General features: G+C 43.6%; 2 protein-coding genes across 2 annotated transcripts in view; one reads left to right on the forward strand and one right to left on the reverse strand.

The window, feature by feature from the left end:
• Positions 1 to 441: 441 nt before the first annotated feature.
• On the reverse strand, positions 442 to 4,700 carry adprs (ADP-ribosylserine hydrolase). Its single transcript, XM_048227863.1, has 6 exons — positions 4,349 to 4,700; positions 3,923 to 4,019; positions 3,204 to 3,411; positions 2,263 to 2,450; positions 1,667 to 1,767; positions 442 to 1,208 (listed from the first exon to the last, which is right to left on the reverse strand). The coding sequence occupies exons 1-6, from the start codon at positions 4,533 to 4,535 to the stop codon at positions 829 to 831; spliced, it is 1,161 nt and encodes a 386-aa protein (XP_048083820.1). The 5' UTR covers positions 4,536 to 4,700; the 3' UTR covers positions 442 to 828.
• Positions 4,701 to 6,206: 1,506 nt separating this feature from the next.
• The window catches only part of si:ch211-266o15.1 (zinc finger MYM-type protein 4), a 45,894-nt gene continuing 24,178 nt past the window's right edge, over positions 6,207 to 27,922 (forward strand). Inside the window, 18 exon segments of the mRNA XM_048227814.1 lie at positions 6,207 to 6,634; positions 7,450 to 7,510; positions 7,806 to 8,162; positions 11,781 to 11,927; positions 12,600 to 12,649; positions 13,012 to 13,215; positions 14,770 to 14,851; positions 15,292 to 15,655; positions 16,102 to 16,282; positions 16,490 to 16,702; positions 21,295 to 21,442; positions 21,678 to 21,793; positions 22,676 to 23,143; positions 23,633 to 23,786; positions 24,095 to 24,267; positions 25,007 to 25,184; positions 26,725 to 26,847; positions 27,695 to 27,738. Of these exon segments, the coding sequence (XP_048083771.1) occupies positions 6,611 to 6,634; positions 7,450 to 7,510; positions 7,806 to 8,162; positions 11,781 to 11,927; positions 12,600 to 12,649; positions 13,012 to 13,215; positions 14,770 to 14,851; positions 15,292 to 15,655; positions 16,102 to 16,282; positions 16,490 to 16,702; positions 21,295 to 21,442; positions 21,678 to 21,793; positions 22,676 to 23,143; positions 23,633 to 23,786; positions 24,095 to 24,267; positions 25,007 to 25,184; positions 26,725 to 26,847; positions 27,695 to 27,738 (3,087 nt within the window). The 5' untranslated portion in view covers positions 6,207 to 6,610.

Genomic DNA, 27,922 nt, shown 5'->3' on the forward strand with positions numbered 1-27,922 from the left:
GGTGGGATATGCTTGTGTAGGTGTTCAAATGGCTAGCTTTTTAGACACTGTAGCACAAGTGCTTGACACACCCAACACCTGCATAGAATTTATAAGAGAGCTGTAGGGTGCAGAAATAATAATATTTTAGAAATAATCACACAGGTATAACAACATATTTGCAGATAATTTAATTATCTTTATTTTATTGTAAATTTTCTATGGTAATACACAATAATAACAACAGCTTCACATCAAAAGTTTTAATTTGAATGTCAGAGGCATTTGCACAAAATCAGTGTAGTGCAAAAATAAGGTGTTTGTGTGTGTGCAGCATGGTTAGCTGGTTATCCCCACCGTGTGTGTGTGTGTGTGTGTAACTTGCATAAGAAATGTTTTGAGTATCAGTTAGGGCTTTCAGCTGTAAGACCCGGTGGTTCGGATGGATGTTAAACAGCCGTTGGGTGTAACTCTGCATTGTCCAGAATGTGTCATGAGCCTATGTTGTACATGTGAGGTGTGTAGCATGTCATGTTGTTCTTGTGTATGTTAATTGAGGTTTGTTGGCGTATGTATATGTGTGCGCATGCGTGTTGGTGTTCAAACACTTTGCATAAACAGGGGGACATCTTTGTTTTGTATGTATGTGTGTTTTGCATGTATGTGTGTGTGTGTGTGTGTGTGCGCACATTTGGGTCCTTAGATAAGGTCTGAATGTATACATATAAATGTAAAGTGAATCACTGTCCAAACAGTCACTCTGCAAGGAGATGTTTGTGTTCGTCGTGTGTGTGTGTGTGTGTGTGTGTGTGTGTTCATACTGCGCATGTGTATTTGGAGTATCCCTGTTCACTCTGGGGGTTGAGGCTCCGAGCTGCCACCACTGCGCGAGTGCATCTGGCTGTTGCCGGAGCCCAGTAACCCTGCGTCGCCTTCGGGGGGCGCCCTGTGGTACATGCTGTGCAGTCTCTGTGCCAGCATGTCGGCCTCCTCCGAGCCCTCGCAGCACCGCTGCCACGCCTGCGGGATGGCCTCGATCCCGTAGTGCGCCCCGGCGATGGCGCCCGCCATGCACGCAATGGTGTCCGTGTCGCCTCCCAAGGCCAGGCTGTAGGCCAGTGTCCTCTCCAGGCCACCATACTTCTCGGGGAGGCCCTCGCGGGGCTCCAGGCAGTGAAGCACGCAGAAGATGGCCGTGGGGACAGAGTGGAGGGCAGCAATACCGTTTCCTGACCACAGAGAAGAGGGACCGGTCAGAGGTTTACTTACAATCTATTGACACATTACTGTGACATTAACGGCTGCTGTAGCATTTAGATAATCTGACAGGGGGCTATACATGATACTAATATATAAAAAATGACAATCTCTTGATTTGACTAATACTTGGCAACTGGAGCAGTCCCCAACAGGCAAACCATTATCAGGCCAAAGAATATCATGCCCTCATATCTTGTCCCTTTTATAAGGAATTCAATTTGCCTTTACATTTCTTTAAAATGAACAGTCTGGATTGTCTCTTCTCACACCTACTGTACGTGTGTTGTTGAGGAAGTGGATTTGGCATAAGGCTGTGCATTATGACTAATATAGCACTGGCAGAATCTCACCAGAGCCATAATCCCACCACCCAGATATGATGCTGGATTAACCCTTGATTTGGCCTTCACTCTGCCGCTTTACTGACCGAGTTCAGAGATGACCTCCTCGATGCTCACTTTGTTCCTCTCCATTAACTCTTTCACCCGATGCAAACGAGCACAAAATGGAAACTCCGATTCATTCAGCCTGAAACAAGACACATGTGTCACTTACATCCATGACCTTCACCAAAAGCCTAATCAGAATTTACTCTACGAATCCATCTTAATTCAGGTATATTTTGAGTAGAACAGTTGATTAGTGTTTTTTATTATATCTGCAATATGGTTTAGCTACCCCTCACACATACAGTACAATTGGGGCAGCCGTGGCCTACTGGTTAGCGATTCGGACTTGTAACCGGAGGGTTGCCGTTTCGAACCCCGACCAGTAGGCATGTCTGAAGTGCCCTTGAGCAAGGCACCTAACCCCTCACTGCCCCCCGAGCGCCGCTGTTGTTGCAGGCAGCTCACTGCGCCGGGATTTGTGTGTGCTTCACTTTACTGTGTGCTGAGTGTGATTCACGGATTGGGATAAATGCAGGGATCAAAAGAGTATATATACTTATAATCAACACTTTTGGAAAGATCTCAGGTCAAGGTCCCTTGAGTGTAACTGCACAAAACCGTAGATCACACTCACACTCTGGCGTCACTGCGGGTCGACTCGTCCTTCTCCAGCTCCTCCATCTCAGTGATGAGTGTGTTGAGGAAGTCCTGGGGGAGTGCTAGCGCCCCCTGCAGGGACAGGTGCACAGCCAGAGCCTGGAGGATGGCTCCGTTGTACCCCAGAGAGCAGGAGTGGGTCAGCATGGCCCCTAGACGAGCATACTGCCACGGCAGCACAGACAGGAGACAACAGACAACAGAGGGAGGGGGAGGAGGAGGAGGTGGTTAAGGTTAAGATGTTTCAAGAAGGTTAAGATGTTTCAAGAAGGTTAAGATGTTTCAGTCAATTGAAAAGAAAGGGTTCTGTGTTGGGCATCACTTCTGCTTTTTCTTGTGGATTTTTTTTGCTTTATTTTGTCTGAGATTAGAGACGGTTGAGATATTACACAGATAGACACAGTGTAGCTTTGGTTTGATGCTTGATTTTAGAATATGAGAGACATAAACATACATTTAGCTGATAATGAAAATAAAAACAGAATAACTGGTCACCCAAAACAGTTCTCCCTGAGAACTGAAACTTCAACTAACATGAAGTATGCTCTAATATTACAGATGGTAATAAATATTAAGCATGCATTTAATGTAGCTTTATTTGTGCATGCTAAAAGGTGTTATAGGTCAGTTCGCCAGGACTAAAAGCCTAAATCTAATCCTGGATTTAGATACATAGAGCACAACAAAAAATAAAGCGGTCACGATTCAGGTTTATGTACAATATTTGTATTTTCTCCGGATGCCAACCTTTTCTAAAATGTCATTTTGGAGACTAGGTTTAAAAAAGAAATATCAAATGAATGAACAAAAAACAGGTAAAGGGCTAGGGTGAACTGTGTCATATCACTATAGCCTTTGGTATGTCTAATATGTATGTATGTGTGTGTGTGTGTGTGTGTGTGTGTGTGTGTGTCTCACCCTCTGGATGTCTACTCGCTCTCGGAAGGCGAGGGCAAAGGGCGCTGCCCTCATGGCGCCCCCATTGCCGAAGGATCCACGTCCCCCAAACTGAGCGCGTGCAGGCTGGAAGACGTCGCTGAGTTGCGGAGACGCCAGCTTCTTGAGGACCTGTATGACACCGGCGCCATAGCCCCGGCCAGGAGCCAAGTTGTACTCCTTAGCAAACCTGGAACGGAGGTTTACAGAAAGAGGAGGTTGCTTGACATGTACACACATACTTATATTCTACACATAGGTTACACACACACAAACACAATATTTACTTCCAATACACCCAATGAGCAATCATAAACAATAGTGTAACTGTAAGGATGACAAGAAACACAGCTTTTGCATAAGAAAAAAAACAATGGAACATCTATACATTCTATAATTGTGTTTTGTATGAAGGGTATTTTAAGAAAGGCCATTTTAAATTGTTAACTGAACTGAATTGACACGTACAAATAAAACCCCGCCAACTTAAGTCAGCCTGTGATAAAAGAGTTGGTAAGGAACTGGTATGCCCACACTGCTGCTGTTGAAAAGGTGCCATGTTGGACATACATAGTATAGTAGGCCTACAGATAAACTTCACGTCTGTGATTGACTTAGGCTTATTCGTGCCGAGTTCTGACTGATATTTCCATCAGATTTACGTATGGGCTACTATAAATCAAACAGTGATTGTGTTTTACCTTCTGGCCATATCCTGCTCATCAAACCCTGCCCTGGTCAGCAGGGAATGAGCCACGCAGCGAGTCATGGCAGTGTCATCACTGTACTGCAATATGCCTGTAAACAGCAGAATTCAACCCAAACAACGTTACTCAAGAGGGTATAGGCTACCACAAAACGCAACGTCTGCTGAAGTGTGTTTTGTCGTTAACATCAGTGATTATTTTATCAGGATTATGATTTTGAGTAGGCCTATTTGCACTTGTTAGTTCGATCTACACATTGTAAGAAAAACAGGAGATTAAATCGTAAGCTTTTTTCATAGTGAAAGGGAGCTCTCAGGCGTACCCACATAACAGTACGCCGTATATTGACTAATTTCCCATACATAGCCTACAAAAACAATTGAGCGTTGCTCCAAAATACTGTTTCCATGAACAACTCACAATCGCCACGAGTTTCGTCCTCCAAACCTTCCAGATGCTGCAGAACTCGATCCAAAGGTACCTCTTCAGTCCCTTCGAACTCTCCGCCGATGCAGTCTCCCAGAACTGCACCGACCAGGGCACCGCGAAATCGGCATAAAGAAGCAGGACCCCCTGCGGCTGTAACCAGGCGCGCCGCTGCGGTCATTGTTCACTTACAACCAACGAACACTGATCTGTATTTTCATACAGTAATCGGTTTCAGATATTATTGTGGTAGCTAGTGCACAATCGAGACAATCAACTGACATTTGTGAATCTCTTCCTGTTCAAATTGTGTTGTCACTGTTTGACCCTGTGTTGCTACCACAATGACTAGAATGTAGTGGCAACAAAAAAGTAGTGCTAAAAAGTACCTGCAATGAACGACTTTGAACGAATGGTGAACAACTATTTGGTTTATAAAGGTTATTCACTAAAACCATCTCCTGAACTATGCCTTGTAAAAAAAAGGTCTTAGTAGATCTACGATGCATAATTGTGGATTTGCATAAAGCCGGAAAGGGTTACAGTAGCCTAATGCATCTTTTCTGTAGGCCAAGATGACTGCACGCCCAGCACACAAAAAAACCTTAACAAACAAAACTAACTTAAAAAAAAAAGCTGAACTATGCTTGCCTAACGATGCTGATCTATGCTTGTGTAATACGCAGTTGTACATTTTTATAGCCAGATGAATAGTGCTTGCCATGGGGACCAGTTTTGTCTGGCCGCTGCTATTCTTAGTTTTACGGTTTACATAGACTCAGTCACCTCATTCAAAGCCCAAAGCAGAGCACATTTTTCATGACCAATTAACATTGAAAAACATTTAGGTTCACTTTGTTGATTTAGGTTCATTTAGGTTCAACTTTCATGTTGATTAGGACATAAAAAATTACCAGTGAGAGAGCACAACATATTTAGTCCAACTATGAACCACGCGCGCACACACACTCACCCAGGAGCATGCAATAACCTGGAGTAAACCTGGTGTAAAACGCTTCAAGTACCTGGCAACTACGTCGGGTGGGACGGCCCTGAACAGCCCAGTAGAGATGTGCTTCCTATAACAACTGAGATAGTGGTCTTCCACAGCTTTATCATTAGTCAATGAATATCTTCATCCATAAGAATCTGGTTCAGAGCAGTCACAAAAGGAGAGGAACAGATTGAAGCCAACAGTAGGCTATGGGCACGACTCCCCTTCAAGCTCCCCTGCCCTCCCTTCAGGACTACCTCCACAAGAACCAGGAGTTGGACAGAGAGAAAAAAATATATTAAAAAAAATTCACTGAGGATCCCTCACGCCCTGGACACAACATAACCTTGTAAACGTCACCAGAAACAGGAACAGCAGATGAATGAATAGCTGGTAATATCCATCTACCTACCCTGTAGCCTGCAACCTGCTCCATCTCGGAATAGCATACAGTAGCCTACATTCTTAGGCCTATATGCTACATTACTGTTGCTTGTATGGTCACATTGCACTTAATGTAAGTTGTTGTCTTGTAAACAGTATTTGTGTATGATATGTCTTCAATAGATCTGTATATTGTTTATATATCTTTAATATAGTATACATTGTATATTGTAGTCTGGTTCTTTTGTCTATAGGCTACTGGCAGAGTGACATAATAACCACATTCCTTGTATGTAAACTCTTTGACACCTGATTCTGCAGTCGTTAAAATGACATTACTGTCGGCTATTCAATATTTAATAGGCTATGTAACATCTTATGATGACAATGTTCCGTTGTTTACCTCCTAGACGCGAGATGGCAGTACAACACTGGGCCGATACCGTATCGGGACTCAGAGAAAGAATAGAGGGAACCCTGTCTCCGCTGTGTTCGCGCGGGGACGTCTGTTGTGGACCATGGATAGAAAGGCCCCGCGATTCTCTCCGCGAAACATGCATGACATACAGACATAGGCTTTTAAAGTGATCGAAACGGGTTTCCACTTATTGCAGGGCCACAACATATAGATCGATTCTACAGTTTCCTTATTAAGTGAGGTACAAAGATAATTGTATTGTTGTTCCTAGCAAGTTAGCTAACACATTTCCAGCTAACGTTACAGTGCAACCAGGGGCGCGCGTCAGCATCCTTGGCTCATTTCAGTAAAAGTGGATTTGGATAAATGCATTCAATGAACGTTCTCTTACAATCAAGACACTTCTTAATGGTCGTTATACTTTGTTGAGCCGTACGAGTCGGTCACCTGCACTGTAAACATGGCGGATTCCGACAAAGATGAGGTGAGCGTCTCCACGGTTAACATGAACCTTTTCTTCCACACTTTAGGCTTCCACAATAATGACTATTGTTACCCTTAATGGCTGCTATGTATGGAGAGGATCTCTGCTCATATTGCTCATTAGACAGGGTGTGCGATCATAGGTTTCTGGTCTATCATACAGTATCTCACAAAACTGAGTACACCTCACATTTGTGTAAATATTTTATTATATATTTTCATGAGACAACACTGAAGAAATTACACTTTGCTACAATTTAAAGTAGTCAGTGTACAGCTTGTATAAAAGTTCTCCTCAAAATAACTCAAACACACAGCCATTACTGTCTAAACCACTGGCAACAAAAGTGACTTCATCCCTAAGTGAAAATGTCCAAATTGGGCCCAATTAGCCATTTTCCCTCCCTGGTGTCATGTGACTTGTTAGTGTTACAAGATCTCAGATATGAATGGGGAGCAGGTGTGTTAAAATTGGTGTTATTGCTCTCACACTGGTCACTGGAAGTTCAACATGGCCTCTGAGAATCTGAAAAAAATGCTCTATATAAAGATGGCCTAGGATAAGAAAATTGGCAACACCCTGAAACTGAGCTGCAGCACGGTGGCCACTCTGAACCGGCCTCGCCATGGTCGACCAAAGAAGGTCAGCTCAGCGTCATATCCAGAGGTAGTCTTTGGAAAATAGATGTACGACGAGATTGAAGGGGTCGAGGGTCAGCATATGCATACTGTGCATGTATTGTATTCCAGTGACCATTTCCCTCTCCACAGAATGTTAAGTGATTTTGCATATCTCATGGTTCCCTGCCTTTACAGAATGGAGACTTTGTAGCACAAGCATTTACCGAAAACTCACCGCCATCACCGGTCTCTGCAGGTAGAGCCAGACTTCTTTCACTGTCTCATTGTTCATATACCCACATGTATAATCCACAATTATGGACTCTAGAGTGTCTATTTAGGCAAATTACTTTTCTTCAAAGAAACAAAATATTTGTAGAGTACATGCATATTAAAACTTTCATGTTAAAGCAATAATGTATCTGATTTATAATCAAAAATATTATTCAATATGTCCAGGTCTCACAGTTGAGGTTTAGGCTACTTTCTCTTTGCTGAGTTTTGAGTGTATACAAACCAGTGCAAGAACAGGATTTTGGGGTTTGTGACAGGTGAGGATGTGCACATGGCGTCAGACGACGGGGAGGGTGACGGAGAGACGGCCGGACCCTCCGCCCTCGCAGAGTGGAGCGAGGAGGAGAGGACGCAGGGTGCGAGCGGAGGCATGGCGGGGGAGGATGGGGATGAACTGGACGGGGTCCCCGTGTTCGGGGTGGACCAGGACCCCTGGGACTTGGACGCGCCATCGCTGGGCGAGCCGTACCCCGACACCTCCAATACAGGGTCCGACTCGCGGATGATTGGGCTGGGGGAAGAGCCGGAGCAGCCAGAGCAGCGCGGGCTGGACGAGGGGTCCGAAGTGGACAGCCACACAGAGCAAGGAGCACCCGTCGTAGGGGAAGATGGAGGTGAGGAATGAAGCTGGCAGTTCAACTCGCGCAAAAAAAAAAAAAAAAAAAAAAAAAATACATAAAACTAGACTGGCTAGCATCAGACCAATTACCAGTGAAGGTTTTAAATGTTTAATAATTTCCAGTGGTCGTTTCTTCAGTCGTTTAATACCGACATGATCAGCCAAGCCATCGGTTGAGCACAAAACTGCCTCAACAGTGCTCCTATATGGTGGTTGTTGTATAAAGTCCCACAAGCGCTTGTGATTGGTTCCTTTGACTGGGGATGAAACCAGTTGCAATGGGAGAGAAACCAGACGGATCTGCCAGAGCACATTCAAAGAGCTTGCAGGTTCACCTGGCTGCCAGGCTTACAAAAAACAGTTTTGACAGTGTTGTGATAAAACCACATCCAAGAGAGCTGCTGTTGACCACAAAGTTTAATTCACAAGTACCTCAAAAGGGACACAGCCTGACAAAGTCTAGCCAAATACCACTGAGCAGTAGAGTGAATCAAGATAACCCGTTCCCCATGAGAAGGTGCGCACGATCTGACCTCGGAGTTGTGATGCTCCGTCTTTTATGCTAGAAGTGGGGTTCAGGGGCCTCCTATTTACTATACGTCACATGTCCAATCAGAAATCAGGGTTAGTCCCCTTCACAGGCGATTGCCATGTTGACAAACCAATCAGAGCCCTTGTCAGAAAGCCAATTTATCATATTGGTGCAAATTCCTGCTGTTTTTACCATAAAAATAATGTATGGCAAAAGTTGGTCTCAAGGTCACGGTTTTGTTGATTAATGTTACTTGGATGTGTGGGTTTGGTGTTTGACACTTTCCCAGAGGGGTATTTCACAAAACCTAGATAAGGGATTAAGCTGGGATTTTTTGCTTATCCTGGATGAATTTAGTCTTGACTTGGTTTCACAAAAGAGATAGCACATAAGTTACCAGGGGGATTTATTCTCTGCACCTAGCCTGGTCGTCACAACCAGGCTAACAGCCAAGCTAAGTCAATTCTAATGGTAACGTTGTCTTATTGGTTCAGCCAGTTGCGCCATAGCTGGGGCCTTTATTCCATTTATATACTATTTGCTAAATATATTTGCTCACAAAACAAAACAGATTGTCGGCCTACTACCATATGGTTATTATTTTAATTGTGATAGCCTTAGAATTGTTAACATAGGCCTAGGTACTCGTTGTTTGCTTCTTTTGTTGATAGACGTTTGATGAATAGCCTACTGTAGGTGATTGGAAGTGGAGGGGCAAGTTTTCGGGTATATCATACTATGTTCATCGTTGCAGTGGCATGCACTGTCTTAATTGTGTGCCGAGACAAGAAAGAACTCACACGTGGGTGCATACGTAAATTTGCATTCAGTTGGTCTACCACGCCTACTCCTGCGGTTTTACAGAATTAGCCATGATTCCCCATTCCAAAACGGACAACTTTACTTCATTGTTAGTCTAGATCAAAAGCGGGTGTTCACTTTGTGTGAATGACAATATTGTCGCATCTTTTCTATTCCAACCGTGAGTTCTTTGGGGCAGAAACGAGAAAGCGCACACATCTTGAATTGCTTACATCTGGCTTGACATAGTTGCTCCTACTCATCTTGGATTGGCGTTAGTGAAACGAGTTTAGCTAGGATGACCAGACAACGCTGTCAAACCTCGTTTTATCACTTATCTTGAATGTCTTAATTCTGACTTTGTGAAATACCCCTCTGGCGTCCAATAATTAATCATATCGGCTTGTGTTATGGGGACGCTTTCCTAAGTGCTTTCTATGTGTTTCAGTGACACTTTCCCAGTGTCCAGTAGGATCAGGTTATGTTTGGGGTGTGTGCAAAAAGTGTCATAATGGGCAAGTTGCAGCACACAGGTGAGTGCATGAACCAAGGTGAATAGAACGAGTTCTACTGCAGAGTGGCAGATAGGCCTCTTCATGGAAAATTACCACAACAGTGTGTGGTTTTGAGGTGAATAGTTTGTGAATAGTCCCTTAGTTATGGACAATCTTGCATCATTCTTTGACTTAAAGGCTACATTTACACAGTCTGGACATTTCCTGTCATTTTCAACTTGCACGTAGTTGAAATGCCTGTAGTCTTATATCTTTTCACATTTACATTGTACGTAATGTTGCCTTCACGTTCGCAACTGGCCGTAAAATGAAAATGAAGGTGGAAGCTTGAATAAGGGCTCTCGGCTTTCTTTTTCCACCATAAAATAAAACCAGCAGACGTCAAGATACTTCGGAATAGAAAGTAAACAACTTACCCTGAAATAGCCTAATTAGGCAAGCTTGTATTATTTTGTGCATGTGCAGCACTGTCTGCATGTTTGCTTCCATTTTGGTGACCAAAATCCCTCTGGTGTGAGATTGCATTTTTGGTTTAGATTTTGGTTGGGTCGGGTTGTCTCAAGGACCCAAGATGTAAGCAGGCAGTTCTAAAAAAAATCCTAAAAAAATATAGACAAAAAATCTGAACTGTCCATCAAGGCCTGCCAGTGTAAATGCAGCCAAAGTTCTAATCATTGTGTGCTGTCCATTGTCATTAGTGTTGCAGCAGCTGATTAGTGACCTGAGAAGACCTTTGGGGCCACAAAGCAGAAGTTACGGTTCCCACACACAGTTGCATGCAGAGCAGTGCTGGAGACGCATCCTGTCCACTTTAAATGAGTCATCCGTTGCCGAACTGAATTGTGGGTCCGTTGCGTCGCGTCGCTCACGTGGAAAAAGGTCAACTTTTGCTGCACCAACAGACAACAGAAGGCAGCAGCCAATCAAATTACGGTTATACTTCAAGTCATTTGCATAGCTACCGTCGGGAACACCCACTGGCATGCGTTGATGGAACACAACTGTGTGTGGGAGCCGTAGGTCATGTTTCTGTTTTGCTGAATAACTGCAAAGTCTCACAACACTGACATTAACTGAACAAAATGATGAAACAAAAATAATGGGAACTCTTTGGAACTCCCAAGGGAAAGCAAATGCCATGAGTGGTAAATGAACCATTTCAAATGAACAACTTCAGGAGCAACACAAAGGCAGATGCGAAGTTGGAACAATACAAATGAATGACAGCAACACAATGAAAATGTCACCCTATGTCAACTACATTAGTAGTCAAGTACATTAGTCATATCTGTTGTAGATACATAAGTATAAGTATATATGCACTCTTTTGATCCCGTGAGGGAAATTTGGTCTCTGCATTTATCCCAATCCGTGAATTAGTGAAACACACAGTGAGGTGAAGCACACAATCCCGGCGCAGTGAGCTGCCTGCAACAACAGCGGCGCTCGGGGACCAGTGAGGGGTCTAGGTGCCTTGCTCAAGGGCACTTCAGCCGTGCCTACTGGTCGGGGTTCGAACCAGCAACCCTCCGGTTACAAGTCCGAAGAACTAACCAGTATGCCACGACTGCCCACTGGGTGGGTGATGTGGGTAGGAGAGAAGAACAGAAAAATGTCAATAGTTTAACAGCCTAGTCTCTCTGAATCATATTATCTTAGCATATTTGCAGCGGTACTAGCTCACTCAGACAATGCACTCTTACCATTACCATGTCCACCACTGAATCTGAGCTGAAAGTTGTCTTGTCTTGCCTTGCTGGAGCAGGTTTGAGTCACCACACAGGACTGTCCCCCATGGCCGGCGATGAGGGCAAGTTCGGGCACACAAAGGCAGCCGGCCTAGAGGCGAGGACGGAGGCAGATGAGACGCGCTCCTCTCCTACACCCACACTCCCAGCTGAGCCAACTCCAGGTTAGACGCAGCAAGCCGCTCTATCGAGAATGGGGCATAGTGGCTAAGAAAAGTGTCTCATATCGAAAAAAAAAAAAAAAATGAATTCAGTAGAATCATACTGCAGACAACCAATTAAGCGTAAATATTAAAATAAACACGATGTGAACCAATGAGGTCTGCTCAAACTGAATGTAGGGACAACACTGATTCCTATGTGATAGGACAGAAGGTTATTATAAGGGTTGCTTATTTGAGGCTAATTGTTTCCAGGCCTATTAACTTTATATCTAATAGTCTGCAGGTGAATCTCATTGGTTAATTGGTAGCCACACCTACTCTTGCCCTTAAGGGTTAGATGTTTGGATTGGAAGGAAGTTCCTTTAATCCTAGTTGCTTTGTGAATTAGAAATGAGTTTTGTTCATGTTTGGATACTTTCACTTTTTTTCCAGTGGTTTTAAGATTTAGCCACTCCATTATAAATACCTTTCAGTATTTTATGTCCCTGTCAGCAGACAGTTCAGATGTGTCCATTTATTAGCCCATTTTTTTTCACCATCTTGGATCAACCTGTACTGTGGGTAAAGCTGTCCCACGCTCAGCCCTGTAAGCATGCATTGAACTGCAGGTTTTAGCCAGTTTCCAGTTGTGTACTAAATGTGATCTCTAGTGTCCATCACTTTGCATTACAGAAGAAGACCAGCACCAGTCAGAAAGCCCAGAGGCACTCTCCCAAACAGAGGTATGGACAAAAGAAAATGTCAAATTTACTAAACAATTAGTTATCTCATGTTTACTCATTATGTTTACTCATTAGTTAACAATTACTCTTATGTTAACAATTAGTTATCTTAATGTTTACTCATTCTGACAAATCTTGGTACTATTTTATTTTGTCTGCAGGATCACTTTCAGACAGTCACAGTCATAACATGCTCATACAATCACAATATAACCACTTTGTTTTTATTCCTTTTGAATCAATTCTTTTCAAGTTTATCTTATGACACACATGTGAGGGGAAGCCAAATAATGATCAAATCTTTTAAAGTCTTTAAAAAAAAAAAAGAAAAGTCACCAATTTCCTTCTTGAACCACTTTCAGAACGCAGCTCTTGTCCAGCCTCCCTCTCCGCGGCCCTCCACCAGTGCCATGGAGCCTTTGGGCGTCGGGGAGCCGGAGTCGGGGCTGCTCCCCAGCCTGCCCCTGCTCAGCATCAAGGACGAGCCCATCGACGAGGGCTACAACACCGCGCTGCAGCCCCAGGCCTCCGCCAGCCGCATCAAGGAGGAGCTGGACCAGCTCGAGGTGAGTGCCTGATTCTGAGAGACCAGAGGGCGATGCTACGAAGCGCTGTCACTGCTTATCGAACGTAGGTAACTGCAGGCGTAACCACTGATCACAAAAGACGCATATCCATGTTTTTTTTCAGTTAATGTGACACCTATCTGATTTTTTCATGACTGTGAACAGCAAGTCACATGGAATCTGACCTTGTCAATTGATCCTAAATCAGGTAGCCGACAGGTCTCATTTTTTGCAATGCGACAGTCATGTCGGAATTCATGTGATTCATTTCAAGCAAAAGTTGATGTGTCATTACCAGACTGTTTGAAAGCACATCAAATGTCAAAGAAAAATGAAGCTAAAATGAGCTAAAGACTAAACCAATGAAGCAGTCAACAACATGTTCACTGAAAATGACCTGTTGATTTGGACAGATATCATCTGCTCACTAATTTGCTTGTTTACTGCTCATCAGCTTACAGCCTAAATGATACTTACTGTTTGTGTTTACTTCTGTGAGGTAGCCAGCTGTGTTGATCATTCACGTGTGCGGGTCAGTTCAGTGCCGTCATCAGTCACACTAGTAGTGGACGCAGTCTAATATTGACCCAGGGGCCGTCATCAGTCACACTAGTGGTGGACACAGTCTAATATTGACCCAGGGTTCGTACGGGTGCTTGAATTCCTTGAAAATGCTTGAATTTTGAAAATGCTTGGAGCTGTAACTGTATTTCTTTCTAAACAATTAGCTATCTGACGGAATAGTTAGCTTATTAGATGCAGAAATGAGGGAGAGAGTCGTAGAGTTTAAAACGAAACCTGCTCCGCCTGGTCCTCACTTGCGCCTCTGCTTGTGTGACTGATCTGCCAGTCTGCCTACATGTGTGACCCCATTCCCCTAAAGAGGATACTGTACTGGCATGTTTCAAAATACCACTGTAGAGAATGCCTTTGTGGCAACAAGGGTGTGAGATACAAATGTCAAGTGTTTCTTTGACATTTATGAGAAATTATGAATATTAAAGGCACACTATGCAAGATTTTCATCTTTATGAAGCCAATTTGATGGTAAACAAACTTGTAATAGGCGAATCGTTCACCTAGCATAGCTATACAGCATATAGACGTAGCGAGTCCCTACCCAGAAAACCAGCCATGCAACTTCCAAGAGTGGCACCCGCCAAAACTTGTGAGAATCTGAAACATTACCTTGTCAGTAGATATAGCTCTTTGGAGATAGTTTTTGCCTTTTGTTAATCCTTCACCTCCACAACAAAAGCATTTGCATTGTGTACAGGGGGGATAAGTCGCAAGAAGTTTGCTATTTACAAAAGCAGCGTAACATATAAAAACATCGTGACTCTAAAGGGAGCTCTAAACTCGCCAAAAATACCTAAACCTGCATAGTATACCTTTAAGGAATTAGTTTTGTTTTGAATTTGGAGGATTTCGCTCTTTATGGACATAGCTGGGTTAAACAGAATGTGTGGGGCAGGGTGGGGAGGCCGAGTGCCAGGCCTTCAGTGTGTGATAGAACTCTGGGAAATCACCTGGACTCTGTGTGTGTGTTTGCAGGACTTTGGCTCGTCTTGCAGCACAGAGCAGCTTCGCATCAGTGCTGTGTTCTCTGTGAGTGGAAGTTCCAACAACTCTGCTGGTAAGAGGGAATTTGTGGGTTAAAAGGGGTATGTTCACATGGTCAGGAATAGGGGCTGACTGGTACTGGTCTTTTGATAGCCGGGGCTGATGTCTGAACATTTTGGATTGTTATATTTTTATGAATTAAAAACAAAAAAGTGGTATGTGTAATATCCTGACATACTGTACTGTATGCCCCACTGTCTTTTAAAAAAAAAAGCCTCTGCCATAGCTTACATTTTTTCCCACAAAAGTGCTCCGTTGGTCAAGACAGACCACGTTATCTAACCTCTAACCGGAGAGGGGAGAGGTTGCAGACCCTAACATTAGATTTAGAGTTAAACTAGACAGAAATGTAGATGCAGAGGATAAAATCTTGAGACTGCAATTAAGTGACGGGAAAAGTTGTCTGTTGGGTGACCGGAAATGACCTGTCTCATTTTGTACCCTCTCCCACAGCTCCCGTTCCATTGCCCCAGCCCTCGATGTTGGCACCCCCTCGGACGGCCCCAGCACCTGCCCCTGCCCCTGCGCCTGCGCCTGCGCCCCCACCTATTCCTCCGCTCCAACCCACCGCCCTGATGATCCGCTGCTCCGGCTGCTCCAAGGTCCTGCAGAGGGGTCAGACGGCCTTCCAGCGCAAAGGCTCCAACCAGCTCTTCTGCTCCACGCCGTGCCTCACGGGAGCCTCACTGCCCCCCGTTGCGCATCCTGTCGCACCCCCTGTCCCCCCGCCGCCCATCAACCTGCCACCTGTCCAATATGCTGTGCCCTCTCCCCCTGGTCAGCCCACACGGAAGAAGTTCTGCTGCAACTGTCACAAGTGGGTATCTACCCAAATAGTCCAGTGAGATGAGAAATGCACTTTTTAAAATGTCTGAAAGGCCTGTATGTGAAGTACACTTTCTGGTGAAGTGTTGTTACTTATTTATGTTGATGTTTTTATCATTCAATAGCAGTTGATTTAAAAGCTGTTGAAATTGAGTAAATGAAGAAGGCAGTTTAATGTTCACTTCTTTAAAGAAGTAGAGTAATTTAGATCTGGAACGGAATATTTTCACTATCATATTAAGTGAATTTGTATTTTAAAGTTATGTTGGTGAAGGATTGGCTTTTGTTAACATAGCCGGCAAAAAATGGAAGCATGTGTGATTGATTAAAGAACACATGCATCATAATCATGGTAAATAGGAAATATTCTTATGTTCATTCTTTTGTGTAAATGGTGAACCATTTTAAGCAAACTCACTTTGTGATCTGTTCCAAAAGGGAAATAATGAATTTGAAGGACCTGATTAAAGCACCGGTAGGACACTTCATGAGGGACTTCTGCAGCCAGACATGTATGGAGAGTCAGAAACTGAAAGTACCCTTGACGCCTTACAAGACCAACCCCAAATACGCTGATGTTGAAATCACCAAGTGCAGCAATTGCCAGAAGATGGCCATCGTAAGTGCCCGAGAGAGTGTTTGATTCCTTCCTTTGAACCTGCTGAAAAGTTTTGTTATCAAATGTTCCACCAAAGAGGATGCTAATTGGTCTGTTAAAGCACTCAGAGCTTTAGTCTCTGTGAGTCTGTTTGTGACGTTCAGAAAGACAGGAGAAGCTCACTGGATTTGATTTTGTATTTTTCCTTGTGTGTGTTTTGTTTCATAGGTCGAGCACGAGGTGAACCATTTAGGCACTATACACAAGCTGTGCAGCGACCACTGCTTTGCGCGGTTCCGAATCATACACCACTTGAAGGTGAACATGTGCGAGTCCTGTGGGAATCACTGTTCCAGGTCCACGGGGACCCTGTGTCTGCTGCAGGCCGACGACCTGCTCAAGAAGTTCTGCAGCTCCGACTGTATCTTCACCTACAGACAGGTAAGGGCTGGATGGGGCAGGGTGTGTGACAGCTGTGTTACTGTACAGACAGATGTTGGTGCACTTTGGTGCTGAAAATAGTAAGCATGGAACTGTTCACTAGACCTACGCTGCTATTGAAGGCCTTATTCACCTTATTCCGCGCGCAAACATGGGGGCGCTAGCTTTGCCCACATTGTCTCCGGACCCGATTGAGCAGTACATCCATTGCGATACATTGAGATAGCAGAGCTCTATCGAGATGACTGGCATCATATATTATGGGTCATCCTAAAGTTAGGATTTTGGTGACTTTTCTGTTATACAGCTTTCCTATCTGAAGTTAGGAAAAAACTGACTTTGGAGCGGCTGTTCTGTAAGTTAGCCTCTCTATCCTCTTCTGCCGTGTTATCCCAATGAAGCTAACTAGACGTAGCTAGCCGACCGGAAGTTTAAAGACAACGTGGAATTTTAAAAAATGGGCGGGGCTGAATAAGGTGAATACTGTATGTGACTTAAAACTCTATGACTTGCCTTTAGATGTGAGAGGGTCTAAGACTGTAGTGTTTCAAAACTCTTTTCAAAATCTTCTGGTGTAAGATAGTATTAAGTGACTTTGAGGTGGCATTGGGTGACTTTGAGGTGGCATTGGGTGACTTTGAAACTGTCATTCTGTGTGATAGATAGGGATGGACAGGTTAGGTGTGTGCATAAATCATGAGCAGTAAAAATATTGTGAATAGTTTATGTATTTGTGAAATTAGCTTTTTCACTTGCTTTACTTGAACAGCTGAAGTGGTGTTTGGGACAGAGAATGGTATTGCAATTTTTATTTGTGACTGTCAATTTGCTTGATGAAAATGTTCCTTGAGCCATCTTTGTGTGCTTTGTACACTTACCTTTGTAAGTGTTGTGATGTGTATATGTGCGCAGTGTTCATATTATCTAGTACTAGTAGGCATTTGATATAGGTTTGAATGCGCGACTTAGACATTAAGCAAAAAAGTGTTTGACTCAACATGCTGTTGAATGGGTTGTTATGCAACATCATTACAAAGTTGCTAAACACCATATTGGAGGAGATGAACACAGTTTATTAAAGACTGTCATGAAAATGAGAAAGAGAAAAGGGATTTATGCCTTTTTCCCTTTATTCTTCTTAAACAGCTTGCTGAAGAATCCTCTTTTTTCAATCTTTTCCTTTCCCTCCGTAATGACCGACAGCTCACTCACCGTCTCGCTGGGCCCTTCATCTGACGTCCAGCCTGCTTTAGCACTAGAGGTGCTGGAGGTCTCACTGGCCTCCACCTGTGCCCATTTCCTGGGACTCTCCCTCTCTCTCCTCCCCTCGCTCCTCTCCGTGGAGCTCAGGGAGTGCTCCTCTCGATCTTGCCTCCTCCTCGCTCTCCGTCTCTTGCCGCCTCTCACCTCGGCTCTGTGGACGTTTCCTCTGTCCACCGAGAGCCTCTCCCGTTGTTGGTCCCCCTGGTCCTGTTGGACCATAGCTTGGGTCCTTTTGAGTATGCAGCGGTCACTCAACTCCTTGAACGACTTGTCAATGTGGTCCGCGGTCTCCTGGAACTTTTTGGAGTACAGCTTCTGTATGTCGGAGACAAAAGTCTCCAGCTCGTTTTTCAGTTGGCTGTCTTCGCGCAAGGACGCAAGGGAGTCCTCGATCTGATCAAACCGGTCCTCCATCTGCGTGATCGCCACCTCTGTCCTCAGGAGGACTGAGTCGTCCCTTTTTCTGAACCAGGCCTCGATGTCCTCCACCACTCTCTCCATCGCAGCCTGCCTGCGCTTCATCCTCTCTCGCTCCACCCTCCACTCCTCCATCTGCTGAACCATTCTCTCCATCTCTCTCTTCTCCCTCGCTCTCTCTTCCTCCATCTGCGAGATGCGCCTCTCCATCTCCCTCCTCTCTCTTGCCCTCTCGTCCTCCAACTCCCTCCTCTCTCTCACTTTCTCTTCCTCCATCGCCCTCTTTCTCTCGCTCTCCCGTTCGGCCGTCTCCTTCCTCTCTTGCGCGTGCTCCTCCTCAATCTTGGCCATCTGTCTCTCCATTTTGGCTATTCTCTCTGCCATCCTGTCCACCTCATCTATCCTTCGGACATTTCGGAGGTTGGCGAGCTCCCTCTCCACCTCTCTCAGGCGCTCCCTGACTTCGCTTGACCCCCGTTCGTTCAGGGCGCTCCAGCTGGTCTCCACGGTGGTCCACCTGGACAGTTGGGTCTGCTGGAGCTTGTGGAGCACCTCGCTCTTCAGGAGATCGCTCTCCCTCCGGTTGAACCGGCGCTCCTCTTCCAGCTTCTCCATGATCCACGACTTCATGGAAACCTCACGGCTCGTCGTGTAGCTTTTGAGCTTGTCCAGCGCAGTTTCTGGCCCCTGGGAAGAAAAGCTAAAGTTTTATTTCAGTGAACTCATTAACAGCACACAGCCTTTTTCTCTAGTGTGGCTGACAACATTGCAATAAGTTGGTCCTAGCAGTCATAACTTTATCCATATTTTCTCTAGAAGATTAATTCTTACCTGATTAAACAATTTCTCTTGCTTGTCATTCATGTCCTAATGCAATCAAATCAGTCTTTGAATCAAATATACCACTAATGATTAATGTGTCCTGTCCTGAAAAAATGTCTGCACAGAATGTGTAACAGTTACCATAACTTTATTCATGATGTCATTGATTGCATTGTGAAGTCATTGCTATGTCTCTTATAAAGAGTCGCCATAGTGACTATCAATCAGCTCCTCCTGGAGTCCATAGATAATGTGTATGTTTATAGTTCAAAAGCTTTTTTCCAAAGCGACATCAGTAAATATTACAATAATATTGAAATTAACAATTTACAGTAATGTATAGTATACTTCAAAAATACCAATAATAGTAATAAGCTAAATTTAACCAGAATTCTAACATACATCCTATATATATATATATATATATATATATATATATATATATATATATATATATATATATATATATATATACACACACACACACACAAACTATGACACTGTAAGGAGAAATGATAAGTTAGGCTAGATGCAAGATAAATAGATGAATTTTTAGACACTTTTTGAAGTTCATAAAATAATAGTAGATAACTGATAAATAACTTTTAAACATTTTTTTTATTTTTTTTTTTTAATTAATATTGTTAATATTAGTTTTTCTTTTTTACCATGTCAATGGTCCTAATTGACAACATTTTGCAGAGTTTAAACTCTAGTACAATCATATTGAGGCTATACAATTTATTAGGTTAATTCGAACTAGCCTAATTTACTAGTTATTTGTTGTTGTAGTTTTATAATGACCCAAAGGAGATTGCTCTTACCCAATACATGATATTTGGTCTCTCATTCATGGCTGATTGTTTTTTCAAAACATCTGCTGTTTGTTCCTTGCTGCTGCTAAGTCCAGCCTTGTCTTTGTCAAAATGTGATTGTGGTCCCTTGGAAAGTTTGGAATGTTGCCATGGCACCACCACCTTTTTTAGAATGTTCTTAAAATCACTGTCATCACTCAGCTATGAAGACACCTTTCTCTTCAGTTAAATCCAAAGACAGTAAAAATTGAATATGAGTTACAGATATTGTTTTCATCCTAGCTAAGAATACCGATGGAATTATTGACAATCAGGTTATCATCTGTTGATGCAAGCACAAACGGCCTCAACATTTTATTATTAGCGTTTTACTTTTCAAGCTATTGTCTAGCCTTGATGACATCCCTCTGTCTTTTTTCAGTAATGTTTCCAGACCTCCATAAATGTCCTCCCAGATGATTTTCATTGTTGGCATCTATACAAAGGCTACATATTATCCTTTTTTATAAATCATGGTTGTTTTAGTCAAACGAGTGATTTATTTTATCTAGTGTAGAATTCTGGGGTATTCTCACTGTATTCTGATGGGTTCATATGTTACTCCTGTGCATAGTATACAATGGGGGAGGTCCATACCATTGTATATAACCTTGTTTAGTACCAAAACCTTATCATCAACAGGGTCATACTGCCCTGTTGCTTAGGGACATCCAAGGCCTCAGTGTGTCTGTGTGTGTGTGTGTGTGTGTGTGTGTGTGTGTGTGTGTGTGTGTGTGTGTGTGTGTGTGTGCGCAGAGGGGCTTGCTTCATGAAGAACCAAAAGCAGCGCGTTCTCGTGTTGTTGGGCTTGTATTTTTTCCATCTGGTAAGAGCCAGACTTTGTCTTAGGTTTGGACTCGGAGACGGATCGAGGAAGCGACTCGGAGAGCATTTACTGTCAGGACACTCGGCCGCCCTGCTTCTAATAACAACCGTGACTGTGCAGTTTTACTGTTCAGGACTTAGCCTGTGTTCTGTTATTCATTGTTTTACCATCAATAAATCATCATCTGATCACCGATCCTGATCCAACCGCCAAGTCTTATTAAGACCATCTTCAATACAGACATTAGAACATGCCTTGTTTTTGAAGATTTCAAACTTCTCTGTTAAAAATGAATATTGACAGCATTAAAAGAGAAGCATCTATTTCACTATTTTTGACACAGGCAATGCTCTTAAACTAACTCTTATGATTTTTTTTTGTTGTTTTGTTTTGTTTTGTTTTTTCCGCAGAAATGCAGGCAGGCATTCTTGTGCGCGCGCTGTCACACCCAGAAGCATGCCCCGCTAATGCTGGAGGGCGTCAACCAGCATGGCATCACGGAACTCTTCTGCTCCAACAAGTGCCGCGTCACCAGTCGCGTACCCAACAACCTAGCAGGTATGGAGCAGTATTTAGACTCCTCTCATGAGCACTCTCTCCTTCTGCAGGACTTAAAGTCCTCAGTCCACTGCCAGAATTCAGGCAAAAATTACAATTATGTAATGGCTTTGAACATTTCTGATAGCTACAGGTACTTGCAAACATTTTCCCTGCTTATGTCCTGCTTCTTGCATACAGTTTTAGTCCAAAATGAGCTTGCGCAAATGTTGACCTATTCATTGGTCCTCCACAGATGCCCAGTTCCCGTGCACGCAGTGTCAAACGGTCAGAGTTCCGCAGTACCACCTGGCCACTGGAGATGGCGCCATAAGGAACTTCTGCTGTATCCAGTGTGTTAATGCGTACCAGGTACTTACTCAAATGCTCTTACTTTGCTTTAACTTCACGGTCATGTTGCTGTAATCTCTTTGTAAAAAGATAGAAGAATTTTGCTCAGCCATTGTTTTTAGCTGAAAGACAGCCTCTATACATGGAGCATAATTCATAAATTTTACTGTTGTTTGGGATCAGGAGTAGATTTTCTGGTTACACACATTTCTGATGACAAAAGAAAAGCATTTTGATGGCAGAATGCCATTTCTCAGTGACTTGTGCGATCGTAAACATGGTGTCAGAGCTCCCTCTTGTGCTCATCTTGGAGTAATGCATGTGATTTCAACTTGCCATTTGCATTGTTTCCCTTGTTTGCCTAAAAGGAATACAATTAGGGATGCTTTGATTGTGAAATTCTGGGCTGATGCCAGTGTTTAAAATAAGAATTTGTCCGATAACCAATGCAGACACTGATATTCATTTATTTGTTTACTTCATTTTTGTTATTAATCATACCATTTAGTGTTAAAGAAGCAAAATTATTCATTAGAAAAAAATAACTAAACCACTTAAGTTTTTCACCTATATTTGTAATTTAATCGATCAGACAATAAATTAATTGAGAAAATAATCAACAGGTAAATTTGACTATGGAAATAGTTGTTAGTTGAAGCTGTATTCTGAATGCCCCAGTTTGTGAATAACACAATATTCAGTTAGTGCAAACTTGATGAAATATGACAGATTAACATCAGCCACTGCCAATCAATAAATGCCATATGAATTTGAAGATGGTCGATATTGGTGAATATGGGTGTATCTCTAAATAAAATGATTTGCCTTGATAATGTCACAATGTGACATTTAATGACTGAAACATTCATTCATTTTTGATTTGACAACATTTCCAACTTGCAGGAGAAAACCAACACTTCCACGCCACTGAGCCAGGCGAACAGTAGCTCCAGTGTGCCCATGACGACCACGGCACAGCAGGGGCAGCCTTACCCCCAGCAGCACATGCCCATCCCTCCACAGCGTGTCCCGCACCTGACACAGATGCTCAACCCCATGCTCAACCCCATGCCCAACCCCATGCCCCCCATGCCTCTCTATAGCCATGGCCCACAGCACCAGGTGCCCGGCTCCACCCCCAGTGCACCACCACACTACATTCCGGCCCCAGGCGTGGCACAGCCCAGGGAATTCCTGCAGCAGCCGCATCCTAATCAACAACAACAACAACTACTGCAACAACAACAACAACAGCAACGCCAGCCTCATCACCAGTCATCATCCTCTGTCACCACTTACCCGCTCCCCAGGATCTACTGCAAACAGTGTAGTCAGGGCTTCAATGCCAAACCACAGATCCTTCAGCACAAGGTACGTTTGTTTTTGTGTGTCTATTTATTTAGACCGTGCCAGAACAATTGAAATGGTTTTAAAGCACTTTACAGAGCCCAGAGCCTGACCCCCACCCCACCCCACCCCACCCCCGGATTGTGTGTGTGTGTGTGTGTGCGCCAGGCTGTCTGGCTCAAACCATGCATAAACCAATTGCTAGTTGGATTAATGAAACATTGGACACTTGTTTTTGTTTTTCATTCCTGTTAATTTAACATATTAACAGCCTAATATTGAGTGCCAGTCCACAGAAAGTAGTATTAAATAAAGGCGCTGGGCACAAATTTGTGGTTAGTGGTGGTTGTTTTAGATATATTTATTTATTGTTGCTTTTCTAGTTTGATAGAAACATCTGAGTGCCTTTTGGACAGACATCTGTTTTTTGAATATAATTAAAAGATTCAGTGTTGGTATTTCCATGTGCTAAAGCTCGTAGGTGGGTATGTTATGTTGTGTTGCGTTGATTAGGGCCAAGTGTGGCTGTTCTGTGGGAAGACGTGCTGTGAGCTGTTTAAGCGCCACAACGAGATCACAGTCCAGTGTGACTACTGCAAGCTGGACAAGGTGCTGAAGGACATCAGTCTGACGTATGAGAAGAAGCCGCACAGCTTCTGCAGCGAAGGTGGGTCTCTCTCTCTCCCTTCATCTCAAAAACATTTACATTTAGTAATTATTACGTTACCACACTACCACCACTAAGCTACCACCACCCCAGTAACATTATGTCCATGTAACGCATGCACTCTCACTCTCACTCACACACTCACACCAGAGAGGGTTAAAGCGGAGCTAGTAATCAAGGATCTTTGCTCACACACTCACACACACACTCAATGTCTGTTGTTTTTGAGTATAAAATTACAATCTGTAAAACATTGGCTGGCTTCTCTTGACACCCCCCCACCCCTCCTGTGTGTGTTGTTTTTTTAGGCTGCAAGCTGCTGTTCAAGCACGACCTGTCCAAACGCCTGGGCCAGCATTGCAGCATGTGCACCTTCTGCTCCAACATGACCCCCCGGACCATCCCCAGCTACTTTGGGGGCAAGGTGGAGGAGTTCTGCAGCAAGGACTGCATGTCCGCCTACACGGTGCTCTTCTACGAGGTGAGACACGACTCACCCCCGAGCTCAGAGAATAGCACGAGCGTACAGACACAGACACAGACACAGACACAGACACAGACACAGACACAGACACAGACACAGACACAGACACAGACACAGACACAGACACAGACACAGACACAGACACAGACACAGAGCAACTAAATCACAATATGAATCATGCAATTACCCAATTGCAAAAGCTACAAATAATCTTGCACAGTTAATTTTGTCAAATTTCTGACTTTTATATCCATTTCATCCTCATTGACTATGGCACTTCTGGTTGGTGGGTGTGCATAGTGCGTGAGGGGCACAGAAATTCTAATTGGTGAGCTTCATAGTCCGTTGGGGGTGCTGTGCTTCTTGTGCACTAGGCATGCTCACCAATCAGGGGTGGCACAAATTAAAGAGTCATTTGGAATATTAAACTGAGTCAATTCATTGATACTATCTGTTAATCTGTCAATATCTGTCAGAAAAATCGCAATTACATATTTTCCCCAAATCGTGCAGCCCTACATACAATGCAGTGTGTGATGAAATTATGTACTTGACACTTACTGTATGCACATTACAAAATGATGCAATGATAACAGTACAATGGGAAGCAGCTAACATATGCTGATTTACTGATAGGAAAATCTATTCTTTGTGGGATAACATGTAATGTTATAGTCAGTGGTAATGTTGAGTCTTTACAGCAGACTCCCTGACACCTGTCTGTCTTGTTTGTCAGATGGGAAAGTGCGAGGCCTGCAAAAAGCAGGGTCGTCTGACAGAGAACTTGAAGTGGAAGGACTGCATCAAACACTTCTGCAACCAGCTCTGCTTTGTCAACTTCTGCCTGCAAGCCAGCCAGCAGAACCAGCGGCTCACCAACGGCACCGGAACCGCCACTGGACCCCGGCCTGCAGGTATGTGTGGGCCAGAAATGAACAGCCTGGTGGACAGAAGTGCCTAATACCTGTCTCTGTCCTTTTTGGACCCCTATTTCTTGTTAATTCCCAGGGTTCCCAGGGGTCATGGAATTTTGGAAATCTATTCCAGACAAGGAAAGTCAGGCAATTTTATCACTTTTGGGGCAAAGTCACAGAATATCAGGGAATTTTGTTGTAGCAGTTTAAAATTTACTTGCCAAAATACATGAAAACAAATATATATCCACACAAGTCATGGAATTTTACGTCTGACTTAGAGTGGGAACCCTGAATTCCTGATGCTGTTTTTGAAAAGGTCTCATGGACAAAGGACTGCACATTCAGAATACATCTAGTACATGATTTAACAGAATTGTGCATTTAATGGATTCAGAGTGGACAGAGAGTGTAGGCTGGGTGAACCCAGCCTGATCTACCGGCGATTTCATTTTTCGTCCTGCAGCTCAGGCTGGAAACCTGTGCATCTTTTTCTGCTGCTTCCGTTACAATTTCGCCGGGACCAATCACAAGCTGGCTTATCCACCTGGTGTGCTATTGGCAGGTTTAAAAGGATGACTATAGCGGGAACTTTCAAAAGCTGAAAGTGTAGGCGAATTAAAACTGCTCTTCTGATATTCCACTTCCTGCTCTCATGCTTTCTCGTAGCTTCTATGACTCGTTATTAGACACGGTATTGCATTTCATCAGCGCCTTTATATAGTTAAGTAATATATAAAAGACTGACATGTCATCTGGTTTATGTAGAGGTGTTGTAAAGATGCCGCCAATTGGTATTCGTATTATTTCCAGCAAATCATTATCTCCATGCAAATCAGAATCGGGTTTTATTTGCCAGTCCACACATTACTAGGAATAGCTATCCTGAGGATAGCCTCTCATCTGACATGATGAACGTTATGGTGTTGCTAATATAAACATTCCAAATGCATAGCAAACTGTAGTTTAAACATGTTGACTAAACATTAACATGTACACAGTACCACATTGAGTTTAACAGTAGCCACATGCGCCCATCTGATTTCAGGTGACATTGTTTTGCATTGTGTTTTTACTGAGACCATGTGGCATAATGGAGCTGAATGAATAGTCTAATTTGGGCTTTTTTACAGCGGCCCCCAAATTAGCTGAGCTAATTTAGAATTATGGAAAGTTATTATGTACACCATTATGTGTGTCTTATTATTCACTGCACATTCACTGCCCTGTTCAGTTAAGTGCTTGCTTGCTGCAGGAACTGGAACAGGCTGCCGTATGTGTAATGCATTACCATCCAGAAACAATCCAGAAAATGAATTGGTTCAATCTCTGTCCTTATTAAAAAAGTATTAGTTTCTATTTATTCCCGGAAATGGAATGGGAGATTCATTTCTTGCTTGTGCAGCCCTAGTTTCAGGCTCTATTACGAATCCTTTTGTCTGTCCTACTCTCCCCCCCACCCCCACCCCCACCCCGTCCCAATCCCCCGCCCCCATCCCATCCTCTCCTCCTCTCTCCTCTTCTTTCCTGTTGTCTGTAGGCCCTGTCTCTGCTCCTGCTCAGCCATCCGTGTCCAAGGAGACAGCGGTGATTGGCAGCGTGGTGTCTCTGGCATCCACCCCCAGTGGCCAGCCCGGTGACTCAGCCCACACGGCTCTCGCAGGTTCCCACACCGACCGGCACAAGCTCAAACCAGACCTTATTAGAGAGCCACCGCTCAATCATGTGGAGCCTTGTCTAGCACCAAGGAGTCAGACCAAGCCAGGGGAAAGACATCGTTTTCATTAGAAGTACTGTGTGTTTGTGTAAGGGATAATGGCCACCGAGGTGTCCTGTTCTACAGAATTAATGGACGAGGGCGATGCAAAGAACTCCCCAACACGCAGCGGAGTCCATTAATTCCGTAAAACAGGACACCTTGAAGGCCGTTATCCCGCTTATCACCCGGTTGCCACTATAGGCAATAGTCATGCCTTTATAGCACGCAAAGGAGACAAGCGGTTCAGTTTGTTGTACAACTTTCTTTGGCCCTAACAGGGATAGCATGGACAGTTAGCTTGTTTACAGTTGATTCCATTGTTGCGAAGCCTGCTTCCAGGCTCAACCGTAACTGTTGAATCGATTAGTAGTCAACTATTACATTAATCACCAATTTAAACAGACGAATCAAGGCATTTCAGACCATTATCTTGGGATTTGGGTAATTTAACACCAATCAATAATCAAATATTACTATGGTTGTGATACTTTATAATATTAATAATATTTTATTTATCAAACGACTAATAGATCAACAGGAAATATTCAACCGATTTATCAACTATGAAAATAATCATTAGTTGCTGTCCTACTCTATTCACATTAGGTAGTTATAAACTATTATTTTATTTCCAGAGGCCTGATTCTTTTGCACCTGATTTGGGATCATGCATTTCCTGTTGTGAACTGCTGGTACTCTCTTGATCACCTTGCTTATGTGCATACCCCTTCCTATACCTTCTCTTTCCCAGGAGCACTGCCCACCTCAAACGGCCATTCAAAGATCATCGGTGATGTAAGTGATTTTCCTCCTCTCCTCTCCTGCCTTCTCTGCTTTAAAGCACACAAAGGAAATGTCAATGATGTGGGTGTAGACTCGCAGCTATTGAATTTGTGTGCTGTTTCTGTATACGTGCACTTTTGTACACCTGTGTGGGTGTTCATTTGTGTGTACACAGTGTGTGTGTGTGTGTTTATGA

The sequence above is a fragment of the Alosa alosa genome, chromosome 19, assembly GCF_017589495.1.
Source record: "Alosa alosa isolate M-15738 ecotype Scorff River chromosome 19, AALO_Geno_1.1, whole genome shotgun sequence".
In the NCBI taxonomy this organism is placed as follows: Eukaryota; Metazoa; Chordata; class Actinopteri; order Clupeiformes; family Clupeidae; genus Alosa; species Alosa alosa.

What these genes read in the sequence shown, in the direction of transcription:
- adprs (XM_048227863.1), bottom strand. Translation starts at nt 4,535, where the DNA reads ATGACCGCAGCGGCGCGCCTGGTTACAGCCGCAGGGGGTCCTGCTTCT. An exon ending in GAGCAGGATATGGCCAGAAG is followed by an intron (nt 3,412 to 3,922) that starts GTAAAACACAAT and finishes CCTCCGTTCCAG; the next exon opens with GTTTGCTAAGGAGTACAACT. An exon ending in GGAGGTCATCTCTGAACTCG is followed by an intron (nt 1,209 to 1,666) that starts GTCAGTAAAGCG and finishes CTCTGTGGTCAG; the next exon opens with GAAACGGTATTGCTGCCCTC.